We start from the raw sequence: 18,494 nt of genomic DNA, 5'->3' as shown, positions 1-18,494 counted from the left end.
TTCATCCATTCGCTCCCTGCTGTTAACTTGGCCGTCGAGCGGGGAGCTGTTGTAATTTCAGTAAGAAAGGAAGAATGAATATCTCGACAGCTATGCCAGTGAGTGTGAAAAAGCAAGTATGGCTGGCTAATTATAGTTTCTTTTCATATGACTTCACCACAAGTTCTTCCTCTGACATTGTTACGCAATGGCATAACAAAAACACCATTGACAGCAGGAAGCTTTGCAGCAGCAAGATACCATAGGCAGCAAGTAGAAAATATAAATTGTGTACATTTTTTGATCACTGCATGAGCTCATTGTTCTCGAGGGCTGATGCGTACAAGCCGTACTTTTACTCTTTTGTTTTGAAATTGTGGTCTGAGATAAATAGTGAGTGTTTGATGTCATTTCAAACTAGATCTATTGTAGAGTATTTTTACTTCATTACATTTGGCAACAATTAAGACTTCTCACTAGTTTCCACTTTTCTGTCATAATAAATCAACCTAAAACATGCTGATCACAAATGCTAAACAAATGCAACCTGTGACAAAAAAGGAAGTGGAAACTACACACACACACACACACACACACACACATACACATATATATATATACACACGTATACAAAGTGAAAGAAGGGACACTTTTGCTATCATCTGTCTAGTTACAGTCAGTGGGAAAATGGAGTATCCAGACAAGTGCACCCTATGGCGGCAACTTAGCCAGGAGTCAATGGGACAAATAAATAACGCTACGCAGCTCACTCTCTTCATTACACCATGTGAGGTAGATTTGTATCCCTCTATCCCCGCAGAAGGGAGGCATCATGTCTCTGCTCTGCAGAGCTTTATCCCGTGTTATCCTCCGATTACATTTACATAGAGAATGCAGCAGGGAGGGAGAAGGCAACAAACTGAAGCACACTCCACCTGTACCACAAGAGGCAATGTGTGAAATATATATTCAGTCTTTCATCAACCACTTTATCTGCTATGCATGGGTTATTTCTGTCTGCAACGCTTTGAAAAGGGAGCCAGAAGCTGTGATCTGTTCTGTTAACCGTAGTCCACCTCCACGGTTGCCCCGTTATCAAGTGTGGAGTGTATCTGTGTACTTCATAATAAAACTCCTGAAAAAAAACTGTGGTGGATTTCCTTTATTTATTTTTGTTTTTGTTGTTGTTTCACGGCAAATGTATATTCTTCTCAACAAAACGCATCACAATTTAAAAACCCAAATAAGGCAGTCATGTTGGTGTCGACATCCCTCAGACGTTCATCCTCTTATTTGTGTGTTTATTGTTTATTTATTTAAATATTCATTTTGGATTTTATTACTTTTGTTTCATTTTAGTGTCTGTTTTGTTAGGTTAGGTTTAGGTACCAAACCTGTTAAAGGCATCAGAAGCTTTTCTTTCCTTTTTTTTTGTGATGAGTCCCGGCCGTCTTATATGATTGGTTGACTGAAAAAATTCAACAGTGAGAAAGCAAAAAATATAAATGCCAAATATATGTTGATTAGTGAATGTATTTTTGAAATGTAGCAAACAAACATAATCCTCAAGAAAATACATTTTCCCTGAAATGTAAATGAGAACAAGGTTTAGTTGCATGGCAGTGTCATTTTTAGGGCTCAGTAATGCCGCCACCGACGAACTCCCTGCTAATAGCGCTATCTTTGATCTACATGGAGCATGGCGGGCTTACAGAACTCGCAGGTTTTAATTATGAAATACATGAAAAATAGATGCTTCACTAAGTGCCGACCGTGACTTGCAGTGAATTACAGTAGCAGGGCGCTCGCTGGTTTGCCTCTGCCTTTCCTTCCTTTATGTCTTCCAGTGGCTCCAATACCTCCACTCGGGTCTGTCTCACTCAGTTTGTTACTGCAGAGAAGCAAAAAAGACAAGTCCATGATATTAATTAGTGGATTGACAGACTTGTAATTCATCTCAGAGGAAGTTTTCATTACATGGGAGGCTTCAGAGGGGCAGTTTGGCTTATTGGCAAGTGCTAAGACCAGACCTAATGGGGCTGCAGTTCCCTCCCTTTTGAGCAATTACAGCCAAGTCCTTATCAGCAGCGCCACGAGTCCACTGTTGTGGGACCTTGATTTCCAACACACTCGCATAGAGTGATCCTTCCCCGTAGACTCTTGTTCATTAGACAAGTGTGCAGTACTCTACTTTGCTGGATGAGAATTGAGACTGAGTGAGTGATGGTAATGAAAGGTTTCCTGTATGTTTCTGAGTCAGCCTTTATAGAGCTGATATTAGCTGACATTAGTTTGCCATCAAAGCTCTAGCCTCCTTTCTCCCTCCGTGATTATACCAGCAGCCTTGTGTCTACAGTCTATTGACAAGCCCGTGCAGCTCCTGTAACAGCTTGTCACGAGCCATCACGAGTCCATATAAACTTTAATCCTATCTTTCTATTCTATTCTTGAGAAAATGCAAAATGCAAGCTCGGACAGGGGAGTTGAATAAACAGATGTTGAACGGCGCTTCATCTGTTAGAATGACATATACCTCTGGCAAAAGCAGTCTAACACTGTGGTTTCCTGAAGTTGGCAGGTGGCCTGTGAATCATCTTTTGCAACCTTGCAAGGAAAACCGAACACAGAGAAAAACAAAACAAGCAATCTCAAGTAAACTGTAGATCTGAGATGATCTTTATTTAACAGCTGTACGCTGCTTTTCATGAATATTTAAACTCTTCTGAATAGGTTAATTCTCTGTTGGCCAACTGTACTACTCTTACAAGCCATTATTGTTGTTAGAAAGGAGGAAAAAAAGGAGCATAAGTAGTGTGTTTGCCCCGGGAGCTGGAGGTAATTGTATCCCCTCCCCTTTTGATTTGCACCTGTGTGGAGATAAGGTAATATATTGTAACGTAAACAGGAATTTTAAAGTGTTGTCTGTGGGGCTGTTTTCTTCTATGCAGACAGAGCAAACGCTAACCTCAAAAGCATAATGTTATTATGGAGTTTTCTGTATGAACTGTGTAAATAAAAATTAAAGAATGGGCTAGATTATGTTATTTTATGGAGGAGCACCATTTGAAATAAGCATCCCTCTGACAGAGTAGGGTATCTATTTAAACTTTATGTAGTTAGAGCCTTTATATATAAGTGTAAACACAACCGGTGGTGGTCTAACGTGCTGTTCTGTGCAGCTCCGTAACCCTAAAGTAAGTCAGGGTGGTCTGCTGAATGTGGTTTGTCTTTATTTATGGTGCGGGCTGAAAGGCTATTGGGTTTCATGTGTGGTTGAAGCTGGATCATTGGGAGATTACTGCTGGGCTGGGAACCGACAGCGCACAGAGTACACAGAGGCCTGCCTGTGCTGCTGGCCTCTCTCTGACCACTGCCCAGGGCTTTCCTGCATCCATCAGGCCCCCTGGGACCAGCCCGCACTCAGAGGAGAATTACTGAATAGTATGTTAGAGCCAAGATCAGAACGAACAACATCAGCGCTGCAGAAACATAACCATTTTGAGGTTTTTTTACCTGCAGTACAGTACTAAGTGACAAAACAATCTACCTGAATGGGATGGCTCAGCGGTTGCAGATAGAGCCGTTTCTTGTGTATTTGTCGATGTTTCCCGACCCTTTTTTTCCCATTGCGACGTTTCTTGGGCTTTTGTGCATGTTGTCCATAACTATAGAGCGCTGTGACTTTGCAGCCACACATGTTAGTAAAAAACAGTAAAAACAAACAGTAACGTCATTCAGTAATAAGCAGTCTTCTGTATATTTATTGTTGGGTACTATTTGAAGAAAAAAACAGTCATCTAACATTATACATAAAGGAAACGGATGAGATCTAAACACCAATCAGTAAAGAGGACACATAAATACACGATGGAAGGTAAACAGCTCTGGAAGGTGGCCGGTAAGAAAGATTCAAATCATGAAAAAAATATAATCGTTGAAAAACAATGTCATGAGCCAAACACTACAATTTTAATTTAAATTATATCTAAATTATATAAATATTTGTATGAATCTGCCATCACAATGCGTGTACCGGTCTTTTCAGAATATAGAGTTGGTGTCAAGGTGGACACTGTTTTGGATTCTGTCATTTTTTTCATCTTAACCTGTGCAGCGGTGTCTTACCAATAACAATAGCACTTATCGCAGCGTTCCCTGCGGTACAATTAAAATTCCATCAGAGTCTTCATTCTGCCTCCAAGCCATGCCTGCTGTTTTTTTGGCCCTCCTGGGCCACGTCAATTCCTCTGCTGCAATGTATAATTCACGAGCCACCAAACAGCACTGAGAACTCACCTGGAGACTCGCAGGCCAAGCAATGCAGAACTGCTCTGGGGGAGATGTTGCACATGAACCTGAGGGACATTTGTAAGGGTCGAGGTGCGCCTGACACGAAGCCTCAAGTCAGCCAGGGCTTCTCCGATCTCAGGGTCATCCTGATAATGTCGCTCTTCCTTTGGGATCTACCACCTTCACGTATCCTTTTATTTTTTCCTGACCTTTCTTCTTTCGTCTTCTGAAAGACAGTTGTGGTGTCCTCTAAAACTAATTTGGATGTATATCTTCTATTTGCAGACAATTCCATAGTGATGCAATGAAGTAACCTGTAGAGTCTCAGAGTGGTTGCTTTTATTTAAAACCAATTAGAAATGACCAGAAATAACAGCGCCTGGAGACAGAGAAGTCATTTTTCTTTGGGCCTCCCCAGAGAGTTGGCCTCTCCATGGATTAAGTGTTTTAGTATATTAGGGGGCAGCTGATTAGAATCATTGTGCTTTTTTAATCATTAAATTTTTGCATGTATAGTTTATAGCTGTATAATAGCTAATAAGTCTAAGTGTGTCACAGAAAAAGGGGCGGATTGTTTAAGTGACTTTGTGTATGAAAGTTTCAGAAAGAGTGCCAAAGAGGAGCACTGAGGTTCTTGAATCAGCTAAACCACATTTTTTGACTTTTGATGAGACGAGCATTAATTTAAAAGCGACCTTGCATTATATCTTTATGCTTTTAACAGCGCTTTGTACTGTCTAACCCACTATGTTAGTTTTTCTCCCTTTAATGCATTCATGGATTGCTGACTACCTAAATGAGTCACCTAGCCCACTGAATATTCTAATTTCCTCCAAGCCTGAATTTGTACCACTGTTGAATTTCTTAAAAGCACAGCTCCAAAGATCACGTTTCCTAAACGATTCGAGCCGCTCGTTGGAGCTTTGTGATGGCTAAGAAGAGCAACACATTAATTATTTCTAATTATTTTCTCTCAGGAATGTAGCAGCAATTTGTTAATTGGGCAGGTAGCAGCAGTCAAGAGATGGACCGCTGAACATGACCACATCGATCATTCTTAAGATGTTCGTCTTACCCACCATTATTAACCAGCAACCTCAGGAGTAGCCTAAAATTAACAGTCCCATACAGCTGCCATCATTAAGACAATAAGCAAACGTTCCATTATGATCTGTGTTTTTCTATCTTCGAGGCCATATTAACTAATTAACTGTGGAGAGTGGATACTGCTAGCATTCCCAAGGCCTATGGTATTGACCCGTAATTCCAGTAGGTGTCTAGCCAGTCCCTCACTGGACCCTCACTGGCTCCTCCTGCAATTGGGTCTGCAGCGGCGGCGCCGTCCTTGTGTGCGGCGGGCGTGCAGCAGCGGCATGTGGAGCAGGCAGCGGGAAGCGAGCCTCCCTGTCTCCCCAGACTGAACAGTGAATGAGGATAAGTGAGGAGCGCCAGTCAATGAATCAAGCAGCAGGAAGGGAGCAGCCGGGGGGGAGTGTGACGTCCCCACGGGAGAGGCCTCGCATTAGGAACTTCCTCGTCTGTGTGTTTCTGGCACAGGTTAAATGGATCGCTCCCATTAGCGCGCTGAGAGGACAGCTCCATTATATGAAGGAGACTGTAACTTTGAATGTCATGGTGCAACAACCCCAGAGCACGCCTCGTCTACCAGGGAGGCAGGGTGACAATAACCATCCATGATAATCATTCCCTGTCAGGCTTTAAGGAACCTGAAATTATGACGTACAGCCTGCCGTGTGCCTCAGACTTCATTACAGTGCTGTCACTTTGAGTCGCCTGCGATGGCACCGTACTCCACAGCCGGCTGCAGCGCTGTGACTGCCAAACCCCCGACTCACTCTCCTCCTGTCTAAGTGGCATGTTTACAGGATGTGTGCCCCCCTGCAGATAGATGTGGTGGAGGTTAACCTCCAGTCGTTTGCACGGTACGTCTCTTCCTCTATAGCATAGGCGGTGTCTCATGAGAACAAATGCTGAATTGTTTACCGAGGCAGGGGAAAGTATGACTGATCAAAGGCAGCGAAGAGGGTCCCTCCTTCCACTGTGACAAATGTATAATTTAGAAATTGGAATTCAGCTACAAGTTCACACAGGCAACAGCCTTTTAACTTGAATTTCTATTAACGCTCATAAACACGCACAGTAGATGTTTAGAAAAGAAAATCCACAAGCTATACGTCTGTTTATAGCAGCCTGTTTATCAGCCAAGGAGAGTTTCACCTCCAGACTGACCTCTGAACCTGCCATCCAGTGGAGAAGACAGGAGCTGGCAGGCATTGCCAATGTCAGTGCCCAGAGCTAACTCCTTCTTTCTCACCGCCTGACTCATTCATTGGCTTTGTGGCCCCTTCTCCTTGCCACCTCCAATCACAGGGTTTTGAATGACACATAGAGGAGGAAGTGGGCCCACTAACCTCCCCTCCTACTTCTTCTAACCTGCATAGCAACAGGAAGGATGAGCCTTTGTCTGTACGGTGATAGTTTTATATCAGCACCCTGGAAAATATTACCGTGGGAGTAGTTTTGTTATCATTAGGTGTGCTGCATTAAGTAAATGGGAGTAACACAGTAGTTGGTTGGAGCCCTTATTATTTACAGTACAAATAATACAAGCTCTGCTGTCTTACCAGTTTCTGTGTTTCTCTCACTTTACTTGTATTTACATGCACAATATGTCTTTTGCTTTTGTCATTTTCACCACATCTGGCTTATTGACAGTAACAAACCTGATAGTGAGTAAGCTGTGAAATTGTTGTTGTTGTTTTTAACTGTTTCTAGGAAATGTTTGTGTGGGAACACACACCAAAAGCATGTTGTACACATTTCCACCGACTGCATATTATCAGCTGCTATCAGTAAAAACATCATAATAGGTTATCGTGTGGGAAAAAAACGAGGCAACTGCAGGATGATTTAAATAATGCAGTTTTTCAAACATGCTGAAATTGCACCCGATATGATTTTTTTTCTGGTCCTAGTGAGCACACAAAAATTTTGGTGATAAGCTAAACAAAATGGTTTACTTCTGAAAATACCCCGAAACCTTTTATGGCAAATTCCCCTTTTGCATGGACTTGACTTAATGAAGCATTTGTGCGGTAGGCACAAGAGTGAGAACTGCTCTGCACCGAGTTCATGACGGCTTCAGTGTATCAGCTAGGCAATGAAGCAATGTAAAAATGATCAGGCAGGCAGACTGCAGCGCTGAAAACTTGAGCTTTAGAAGCATACATCCTCACGTGAACCGTTTCTCCTTGACTTTGACGGTGAAATAGTCAGTGACAGCAAAGCATCTACTCAACATCATCAGTGTGGTCTGTGTGGCTAAAGCTGGGCGAAAGCCTCCACATGTACTGTATATACACACCCTCATACAAGCTCGTGTTTCTTTCACTTCCTCTGTGACAAACATTTCACAAAGCAAAGGCTTGTTTACAACTTTAAGTTCTCCAGCCAGGCCACCACACTTTTGTTAACACTTCAGAAGATGACGGATGAAAGCTAGAGGCAGTTGTTTTAAGTTCTCTGTAACTTTTTGCATATTCTGTATGTTTTATGCATTTTGTAGATATATCCTGCCCTTAAATCAAATAATATCTCATATGTGTCATTGACCACACTCCTCTTGAAAGCTGTGAAGTGTCTGTTTTATGCAGTAGCGTAGGCTCTGACAGAAAGCCAGCCTATTTGCTCTTTCGGTTTCTGCTAAGCGCAGCCACTGTGTTCCTTACGTAGGTTAACGAGTTGTCTTAACCAGTTAGCTGCTTGATACAGTCCTTTGCAGCTGCCTTGTGCATAAGCTGAAGCTTAGAACAGAAGCTTTGACACTGCTGGTTTTTAATGAACCATCAGGTCTTGCTGGCTCCCATGTCATCTTATTTTAGTGGAGAATTAAGAATCGAGTACTGTTTATTTTCTTCTTGCGTAATGTCACAGTTGGAGAGAACAGAAGCTTTTGGCCCTGAGCAATGGAACAATGCTAGCTCCATCACAGGCTGCTGGCCCCTAGGTGACGGCTTTCCCTCTTCCTGCTCAGTGGAGTTGATATCAGTTATGTGTTTCTCTGTGTATGTCTATAGGAGAGCGAAGGGCTTATTTGTTTTCCCCCTCGTTGCACTTTGACTCGTTTCCCCTCAAACGTGTCTCAAACATTGTTATCTCTGGCCAGACGCCTTTTTTCACAGAGAGTTATTGAATCATGTCAACTTGCCGTCCCCCGAGTTTCAAATGCAAGCTGTAGAAAAATTAGCCATTGCTTCCGCATGACAAGTGGGATCTATTAGTGTGCTCTCGTCCTGCAAAGCATGAGCATCCGAGGGGCCGCAGGGGACCTCGGCTGGCTGTGTGCTTGTCCGCGTCAGGCTCCTGGGGCATTAGACCAATGTTGCAGACAGGAGAAGGATCCAGAGCCAGAAAATAAAATAAAAAATAAAAAACCCAAAGTGGCTCAAGGAGCTGACACCTGAAGGGGTGAAGATGGGAAGTATAAGTTGCAGTTGCAGTACAGCCCAGGTTTGACTCAACCTGGTCAGACTGCCTGCTTGTTATAAGCCGTTTGTACCCACATTGGCGCTGCTTATATCTGTTCTATAGTGTATCCAATCGTTTCTCTCTTTGATCATGTTACAGTTTTTAAAATGGAGACTCTGTCACACATTAAGATGGGAGTTTTTGTGAGCCATCTCTTTGCCTTCTGAGCCGGTCAAACGAGAGAGGGCTTACAATTTTATTTACAAAATAACTTCAAAAATCCCCTTTGTATTGAAACCGTTTAAATAAAGGATTAGCTAACATTAAGGTCAAAATGCCTTTATCTCCCTCAGGGCCAGTGGCTTAGTCATGCACTCGGACCCAATCGGAGAGGCGACTCAACACATTAGCATTCCAAATGGTTTTTTTCCCCTTTAGTTTGAAATTTTATTCACTGCCTGAAGAAAATGGGGTTTCATCCACCTTGTCATAGATGTTGATATAGAATGGCCCTAAGTTAAACACCAGCCTACACACATAATTACCTTGGGCCACCTGAGTGACCTTGGTCTGTTGCAATCTGTTGCAACACAGGGTTTCCTTCTTTGCTGCTGTTATCATATTATAAGTTATTAATAAGAGCCCCATGTGAATAGTTCATTTTATTTGTTTTTTTTAATATATTTTCTCATGTTTATTTGTTTTTTTCTTCACAGGTATCTCAGTAACAAAGAAGACACATACTTGTAAGTACAATTTTTATTAATGTGGTTTTTATTCTACTACAATTTTAAGACGGTAAAAGTGATACTTAATTCAAAGGAGAATCCCATACTTAATGTGAAAAACAACAACAACAAACAACCCCTTGCCTCATATATAGTGGAGATGGTGAGATCATTATGTTTGTGTCTATGTTGACTCTTTTTCATCATTGCCTATAAATGTGCTGTTGTCTGCCTACTACTGTCATAAATCAAGGCCTTCAATTAGATTTCTGTTCATCCACTTTCACTGTTTTGTATCTCTCCGTCTCCATACTGGAGAGAATATGATGATAACCCCAGAGAGGAAATTAAAATGCTATGCAGTCTTATGACTGCTTGGTAATCATGCACATTTGAAGCAGACAGTGTGGTGAAGCACCTCTTTGTTTTCTGCAAGGCCTTGCAGCTGAAAAACACGGATGTGGTGTTGCGTGGTGGTTTCTAACCTCTGAGACTGCATTAACTACCAGAGTTTGTGTTCTTCAAGTGCAGATCCTATCACTAAAATTGAAAGATACAGACACTGTATGTGACACATGTATCACATGCTAGATGCAAGGCTCCTACAACAATAGTACACAGCCTTTTCTTACCACCGCTGCCTTTTCAATTTCGGTGCGCTTATGAAGAATTGATGAGCAGTCAAACCTGAAGAAATCAATGATTTCCAAGAGATTTGTACTGTATTTTGACACATGTGAAGTGCAATCGAGAAAGCATGTAAAAACGCTTTTGTGCGGTGTTCTGCAGTGTGTCTGTGCATGCGTGTACATCCATATGTGTGTTCATACCCCACTGTGTGAATGGAAGAAACTAGCCCTGAAGGCTATCCTTTCTCTCTGATCACTCTGATGAAACTTGTGGAGAGGGAAGGCCAGGGGGCTTTTCTGTAAGAGCGGTCGGAGTGTTTCAGATTGTGAGAGGCTGCATCTCCCCCTTTTAAACACCCCGGCTCTTTCTTACATCAGACAGCAGGGCAAGGGATATGATCTTCAGTGCTAGACAGCTCTACCTTACTCAAACAGCCCCGTCAAAACAGCAGCATGATTGTGTGTTAAGCTATTTGCTTGTCCGGAGGGGCTATGGTATTTCTTTTATTTATTTATTTTTTGATGCGTGTGTCAGTGTTCATGTTTGTGTCAGGATATCTTCAAGGTAGAACAGAAACGCTTTGACCCGCCATCCACCACCCCGCTATCTTAATTAGTGCGGCGCTAAGCACCTCTACACTGGAAGGGGGCTCAAATCAAAGAGCATGATTTAGGAGTCTTGGGTTCAAAGCCCTGGGCAGAGACTGGACTACGCTGTCTCATTTCACTGAGAAATATTCAAATCTTATCCATGTGCGGAAATCAAAGTAAAGCCCCTTAACAAGTAGTTGATTGCTGTGCCTTACAGACAGGAAGCGGCTGTGGAGCCTCGTCAGAGCTGCGTGCACAAGAAGAAGTTCAAGGGCCAGTTAATGGTCATTGAGAATGCGGGCGGACGGTCTGAGAAGCCTGGTGATTATATGGCTGGTGGAGTAATAATGAGGGAGATGGCTCTGCCCTGCGTGGTTATAGCCAAGATGTAGATCTATTTCTGTTCCCGGAGTGAAAACATTGGCTTCCCCAATACGCCAGTATGCGCTGCCACTCGTAATGTGAGCTTGGCAGCCTTGATTTAATGTGCATATGTGTGCAAGTATGTTAGTTTCTGTGTGTGTGTTTAGGAGGTCTTCTCGGTCCAACCTGGACCACAGGGATGGGCTGTGTCTCTGACTAACTCCCCACTCTGCCTGAGTGATCAAACTGCTGGAAGCTCCCCGCCATGCCAGTCCCCTCATCAATATAAATTACAGGGGCAGCTGTTCACTGGCAGACTCCTCTCCTCTCCTTTCCTCGCCTCTCCTGTCCTCTCCTCGCCTCTCCTCTCTTCTCCTCGCCTCTCCTCTCCTCTCCTCTCCTCTCCTCTCCTCTCCTCTCCTCTCCTCTCGAACCCCCTTCATCGCTAATCATTGAGCCATCAGAAAGTGAAGTATTCTAGATGAAAACAGATACTTATATCATTGTGTCATTGACTGTAATGTCCTCTCCCCATTCAGGACTTACATAGATTTATTGTCTGAGCCTCTTTATCTGTCTCCCCCTTTCTTTCTTCATTTCCTCACAAGGGGCTGTCCCTCGCCATCACTTCTTCTTACAACATAACTGCAGTTCTGAGCAAGAAGTCAGCTGTGGTTTTCCTGCACCTTTCCCTGGCAGTTTTACATCTGTTATATGGACTCTTTGAGTAGCAGTTCATTTACGCACTTGTGACAAATTAAAGGAAAACCCCGAAGGCGTAATGTCTGATTCAACAGCGCTTTTGTATGCTGTTGGGGGATTTTGCTGGCTCCACTTGTCCTTGCTATAACCCCCCCCCCCCCAAGCACATTTCTTGTTGGTTTTTCCCTTTCATTTCTCCTTCCATCTTTATGTCTCAAACTGCCCGTTCCAAGAAGAGGTGACAGTAAAAGATAATTAAATTTTGCACTTTTTCCCCCTCTTGCGTTGATGTTGGACACCAGATATGTCTCTTCACCTTCTTCTACCTCAGCGGGGCTGTTTTGCTGTGAGATGACTTTCTGTTTGGACCTGTTGAGAGAGATGGTGTGGAGTGGAGGCTCAGATGCAGTAGCTGATTACACTGAGATTAGGCGTCTCACCTCTAATCTACCATCAGCAGTCTGGGTCTCTGTCTCACAGCTCGAATAGCAGAGCACTAGCTAACACATACACATGCAGGTCGTGTGGACAGGATGCTCTTGCTTGAACAGAGCAGATCTCCTGATTACTTAGAGCTAATCCTCCCTCTCTTTCTCACTTGCAGCTATAGATTTACAGTATACTGATTGTTTGATGACTGTTCAGACCATAATTCGCAGCAAGACAAAGATCTGCAAATCCACTTGTAGTTGCACAGCTTTATCTGTGAAAGCGTAAATAGAACATCCATAACAATATAATAACACCCAAATATATCTAAATAACAGAACCACCAGACAGCCAGCACAGAAATTTTTAAAAAGTAGAAAACTCTTTGTATAGCTCAATTTAGCTGAAAAATATATTATTCTTAATTAATCCTGTCATGGTATTGTCATATATTTATCAGTGTTTACATTATTATACCAGTGTCAGTGTGTAGCAGTCTATGTGTAATATATCTGACTGGGAATAGACTAACCAGAGGGAGGCAGTAGTACAAATGTAACCCGGGGAAAGGAGAAAAGGAGACTGACGATTTCCTTTCATCAGTCCACAGATACATTTTGGAGAGCTCCGTGTTTTTTTCCCCCCCCTCACCCTATATTTATCTCCATTGTGTTGGTAGACTTCTCGCACTGATTGAGAAACATGGCCTCGCTCGTGAATCATCATTTATTTACTAGCAGCTTGTATTGAGTTTCTCTCGTCAGCGATGTGCATTCACATACTAATAGTACGGCTAATCTGTTCCAAAAGAAACCCGATGATTCAGACTCTTCTGCGCTGCTTTCAGTTCCGAGTTACAGAGAAATTATATCGCCCATTGATGCACACTCAAAGTTATGAGTCTGTAGACTTCATGTCTTTGTGTTTTGTGTGTGGGTTTGTTTGTTTTTTACAGAACACTCTTAGAAGTTGACTGATACATGTTTTTTAAAAATATGCTAACAGCCTTATTAATCCCAATAATGCAGTCTGTGTTCACATAACACAATGACAGCTTTCCCCTTGTAAAGAATCTACTTTATTAAAAAAAAATGCCACGGCAGATCCGGCTTGGATGTCTGAGTTGTAGAATGTTAATGCACTGGCTCTGTGAGTCGAGGTATTTTCAGCTAATCAAACATGAGATTTATGGTACTTAATAGTGCTGTACATTGCCAATTTAGGAGAATAATATGTCCCAGTTGCTGTCTAATTTTGCTTGGCAACAGGCGCACTCCTGTGGAATCGCCCAGGGCAGTGTGAGTTGTCTCTGCATAGCTCAGTGTTCCATGCTCAGTGGTTGTTTGAAGGTATTTCATCACATTGTTGCCTTGATTCAGCTCTGTGGGGATTTGTTAGTTGCACTCATGTGGGAAGTGCATCCAGTACATTGTTAAGCTAGGGCTGATAATGAAGATCAGCCAGCCAGAGTCCCCTGAGCTAAGCGGAGAGAGATAGTCTAGTGAGACGCGCTGCTACAGACATAGTGGAGCAGGACGAGTGCACGCAGCAATACATACAGACACAAAGGAATCATCAGCACAAAAACATACAACATCGAACCGCGCTGTACTGTGGTGCACTGAAAAACACAATGCAGTACAGAGTATTGCATAGGTAGATTATGAAATCCATTATAATCTGTTCTTCTTACCGGCCATTTTCCTGAATTTGTAAAATTGGCATTATGATGTTTAAACATTAGTTGAGCAATAATGCAGTCATTTTAATGTTGTGGGTTTTTTTTGTTTTTTTTGTTGGATGTGAAATTGACAATAAAAAGGGCCTCACAACACACCGCCTCTATTTCACTGGAAAGTTATTTGATTCTCAGCATGGTACTAGAACTGGTTGTTTCCTCTTCTCCCACAGCAACATTGAATGCTTAAATTGACACAATCTTTTTCTCTCTCTGTGTACTGTAGGTTATGTTTCGTCTTACTCTATTTGTTTGTTCCACAAAGGGAGTATTTTCTTTTTGGACATTTTGGTTTAATCTATAATAGATGGCTTTTTTTTCTGAAATAGGTCAGTGTAATCACAACAGTGAGGGATGGACAGTCACTGTAAAAGGGAAATCAATAGAGCTATCTATTTGTCGTAAACCAGGCCAACATGATTTTTCTCTATTTTTTCCCTCCTGCCTTGTCTTTTCCTCTCCAACTCAATATGGCAGGTCCTCATTTTTCAGTAAAAGCATTACGTCTGCCATTTTGTAAAATTGCAAATGGCCTTTTGTGCGTGCACTTTCTTTGCATAAGTTTCTGGAGGTAAAGTCTCTTCGTCTTATCACCTCCGAGGGGCCCTGCGTGTATTCTAAGGGGAAGTGTGGTGAGGGGAGCCGTAGGGGTGCAAGACCGCTTCTTGTCGGGGGGGGTTGCTCTGCTTTTGTTGGCACATAATCTGGTTCTTCTCGTGGTGCCGGCTCTTTCAGAAAATTTGAGCTTGAGTGAAGAGACACCTCGTCAGCTTTTCCTCACCTTTTTTTTTTCTTCTTCCTTTTGTGTCTCACACAAAACCGAAAGCACTGTCTTGAAGTGTTGTCAGACCGGAAAACAAGAGTAAGTGACATGTGACAAGGACACAATGCTTGGATGGGCCAGCCAAAGTAAGTGGCCCCATCTGCTGCGGGCGATTTCTCTTATGCCGGCTGTCTGCCGCCTCAGGTGAAAGGGGCCAAGGAGCGAGGGGCTGTGCTGGGATGGTGGCTTCTGCCAGGCGAAGCAGTTGGCATGGCTGGGAGGGCACGGCTGGCCTCTCGCTCGCTGCGGCACGCAGTCAACCAGCATTTGCAAAAGCGCAGGTTATCCGTCTCTCATTGGGTTTCCGATGCCTCATCACTTTCCTATGGTGTATACACATTCGGCATAGGACATGAGTGTCAGCATGTAATGAAAGGTTTGATTCATGGAGGGCGACAGCAGCAGAGGTCACAGAGCTCTTTAAGATATGATCCTCACTAATGCTGATGGGGAAATTTTAAATGATGGGTCCATAATTTGACGTGCCTTCCTCAGCTTTCACTGAGCTCTTCATTAATCAATGTGTTTGTAATATTGTTGGTCTTTTCATAGAAGTTATGCAAAAGGAAAGTGAAGCAAAATCAATTTTCTATTCTTTTCAATTTTTTAGCAATAAAAATCTACAGTTTCGTGCATTAACAAAAACAAATATAAACAAATATGTACCATCAAAACATCGACTGCATCATGAAAGGAAAAAAGAGCAAATTTTTTTATCAAACTGAATGATAATTTCAAGTGAGGATCAGAACTTTACAACAAATAAGCTGTTCAAAAAGTAAAGGAGAGGAGGGAAAATAAACTTCCTACACAGAGACGAAAGCAGACGTGCTCACAAAAGCTTTTGGTGATGTTATACATTGACATTTGTGCTGATCGCATTGTGCCCATTTTGTTGAATCTGCTTTATTAGAGGAATGCTGTTTGGGGGGTTTTTTTTCCACGTTGCTATTAATTTGTGTTTCTGTGGGTGTGCAGCGCGAGAACAGAGAGATGTGGTTAACCCATTGTGAAGTTAGCCGTCATCATTAAGATTCTGGAGATAACAGGCATGCGGATTTCTACTGCTCAGCATTATAGGATCCCAGACATCAAAGGCAGGTTTTCATTCTACTGTGTCTGCTGCATGGTGAAGGAAAGAAGAAAAAAAAACAGGTAAGGAGATATGGAGTCAGGAAAATAAAGCAGATTTGAGTGGAAAGTAGCGCGTGCATACTGTACGAAGGTATGCAGAGTCAGGTGACACAATGCTCGGTAATCTGTTTGATGCCTCAGAGGGTCTCTCCTGCATAGTTAGCCCTTTGCTAAATTGGCATCCACTCTGATTAAGTGGCACAGCCCTTAATAACACCATGGTTGACCTCAAATTGGCTTACTTTTAAAGATCAAGTTCATTCCTCAATGTGGTCATTAAAGTTCAGGTGACTCAAAACAATTCATTTGTGTTGTTTTGGTCATTATTTGCCATCTCTGTATTTTTACCTGCAACACTATTTTCTGTGTATACCTCCTCCTTTCATTTGTAATCAATATAAAAGTGCTGTGAATATTTTTTTTTCTCTGTACAAATCTTGTAATAGTATTTCCAGGTCTGTTACACAGATATAACAATGAAGTTCCCCTTAATTCAGATTACTTTGTCATCCAGCGTGGTGCCATTATGTGCCATTACATCAGAGTGAGCTGTTCTACAGTGAGAGTATTGAATGTACAAGAGCGAGAAATACGCTGTTCTCCAGTATTGTGCTGGATTACAGAATCAAGGTCGACTCACAAGACACAGAGCAGCATTATCCCTTAATCCTGTGTTTTGGTTTCAAATAGCCTTTTTACACCTAATCTTCACAAGTAAAATGACAAACATGAATACTGAGGTAGGTATTTAAATGTGCATTACCTGCAATGTTAAGGTCAAAGGCTTACGCTGACTCAAAGTGGCTGTATATTTTGTGACGGAACAGACAGCCATTTGTTATTTTGTTGCTGCTTTATTACGGAATACTAGGGAGTCTTGTGATGAAATTCCCGCAGGGAGTTTCAGATGGGTAAGTGTGGGAACTTTTTATCCAAACTGCGACTCGGAGCTTGTTTGTTTTTGTGCCGTTTTCTTTGTAAAAACATTCAATGAAAATAAGATTTCCGCCTCACTTTAACCTCTCAACAAGTTTTGTTTGGCTTTCCGTACTTGGCCGCTCAGAGGACGGGCTTCACTGAGTCAACAGATATAGCGAGTACACCGCTTACGCTGCCAAGGCTGTGCCTCCCCTTGACCAAACTGGTCTTAGTGTGTCCGTCAGACTCAGCTGTGGCAGAGCTGGAGGAAACTTAAAGGTGCTGTGAAAGACTAAAAGTGGGCCAGCCGCTGCTGCCTCCTGTTGACCTACCTTGTTCAGAGGGTCCAGGTACAGACTGATGACAGGACTCCTCCTCAGCGGACCACATTACTAATGTGTGAGGGTGCAAGAGGAACACATCCAATGATGAATCACTCCCCTGCACCCATGGCATCCTCATAAGTCAAGAGTAAAAGTGTTGAGAGTGCGCTCAGTAAAGAGATCCTTCGCACTGTCCACCGTAGAGCAGCTCGATCCCGGTCCGCTGGAAGAAGGGAAAGGGGGAAGGCTAAGTGGTGCACATCACGCATAGCCTGAAGATCTCCCTCAATCTTGAGGAAAAACATTAGTCCCTCGAGTGGGTCACTTGTTTTTTTTAAAGCTCATAGAACTCAGGAAAAGTTACTTTCATGCTTGACCAGAGCTGTATTTTAATAAATGAGAGTAATCTACATTGTGTTGATGTGCAATGCCTCCCTGGACCAGCTACATTACCAGAAGTCACAGAGAGAACATTAAATGTGTGTTAGTTTAAGCTAAAAGGGTTTTCTTCTGAGGAACAGAAAGGCGCTCCCTCATTATTCACTTTGTTGTTTCAGAAGTTAGAATAAATGTGTGTGTTTTTTTTTCCTTTGGAAACAACTTTTTGGATGCAAATCTTGTACATCAGGTTGCTCCTCTGTTGTCTTCTTCTAGCTTTGAGCCAGAAGGTTAAACTATTTTAGTTTACACGCCTGCCTCCCCCTAGAGCTGATGTCAGGCTTTACTGGTGATGTTGGGGGAGTGAGTAAGTTTGACGCTAGGTAATACATCACACACACCAGGGGGTCTCCCTGGTATGCTCCTCAATAATGAAGTTCATTCGTTAACTTCTCCCTCAAAGGCCAAGTTCCCCCGCTGCCCTTTTCAGCAGCCATTGCAACTCTTACCAGAGTCACCCTACTAACAGAGTGAGAAAAAAAAACATCATCATGCTTTTCTCCTTGACAGACTCAGTGGTTGCCTTTGCAGAGCATGAAGAATAAGCAGCTCCATTACCAATCCCTCATGCCTGGTTATAGCCATAATTATCACAGGGAAAATGACCTGCTCTGTTTGGTTTGCCGTAGAGGGGCTGCGCCTTCCTAATCACCTCCTTCTTCCCTCCTATCGTCCTCATGCCATGGAGATGGAGCTGGTTTTGGGGGAGTCTTGCCAGTTCATTAGAATTCACAGGGTTCCACCTCCCTGCCTAGCCAAGCTAAGCCTCTCACACAGGCTGCCATGCCTGTGATAATCTCCTCTCCTCGTTCCCTTTCGCTTCTTCTTTCTCTAGCCTTCTATCCCTTTCCTTTCTGTCCCCAAGGGCGGCCTCACACAAAAGACATACACTACAATTCATTGATAAATCTGATTTCTATT

General features: G+C 42.7%; 1 protein-coding gene across 1 annotated transcript in view; it reads left to right on the top strand.

The window, feature by feature from the left end:
- roraa (RAR-related orphan receptor A, paralog a) overlaps nucleotides 1-18,494 on the top strand; it is a 189,081-nt gene that overhangs the window by 119,190 nt on the left and 51,397 nt on the right. Inside the window, exon 2 of the mRNA XM_003440430.5 lies at nucleotides 9,474-9,503. Within this exon, the coding sequence (XP_003440478.1) occupies nucleotides 9,474-9,503 (30 nt within the window). The remainder of the gene's footprint in view (nucleotides 1-9,473; nucleotides 9,504-18,494) is intronic.

This window comes from Oreochromis niloticus, linkage group LG7 (assembly GCF_001858045.2).
Source record: "Oreochromis niloticus isolate F11D_XX linkage group LG7, O_niloticus_UMD_NMBU, whole genome shotgun sequence".
Taxonomy (NCBI): Eukaryota; Metazoa; Chordata; class Actinopteri; order Cichliformes; family Cichlidae; genus Oreochromis; species Oreochromis niloticus.
Note: the sequence above shows the minus strand (reverse complement) of the source record. Positions and strands in the feature narration are given on the sequence as shown.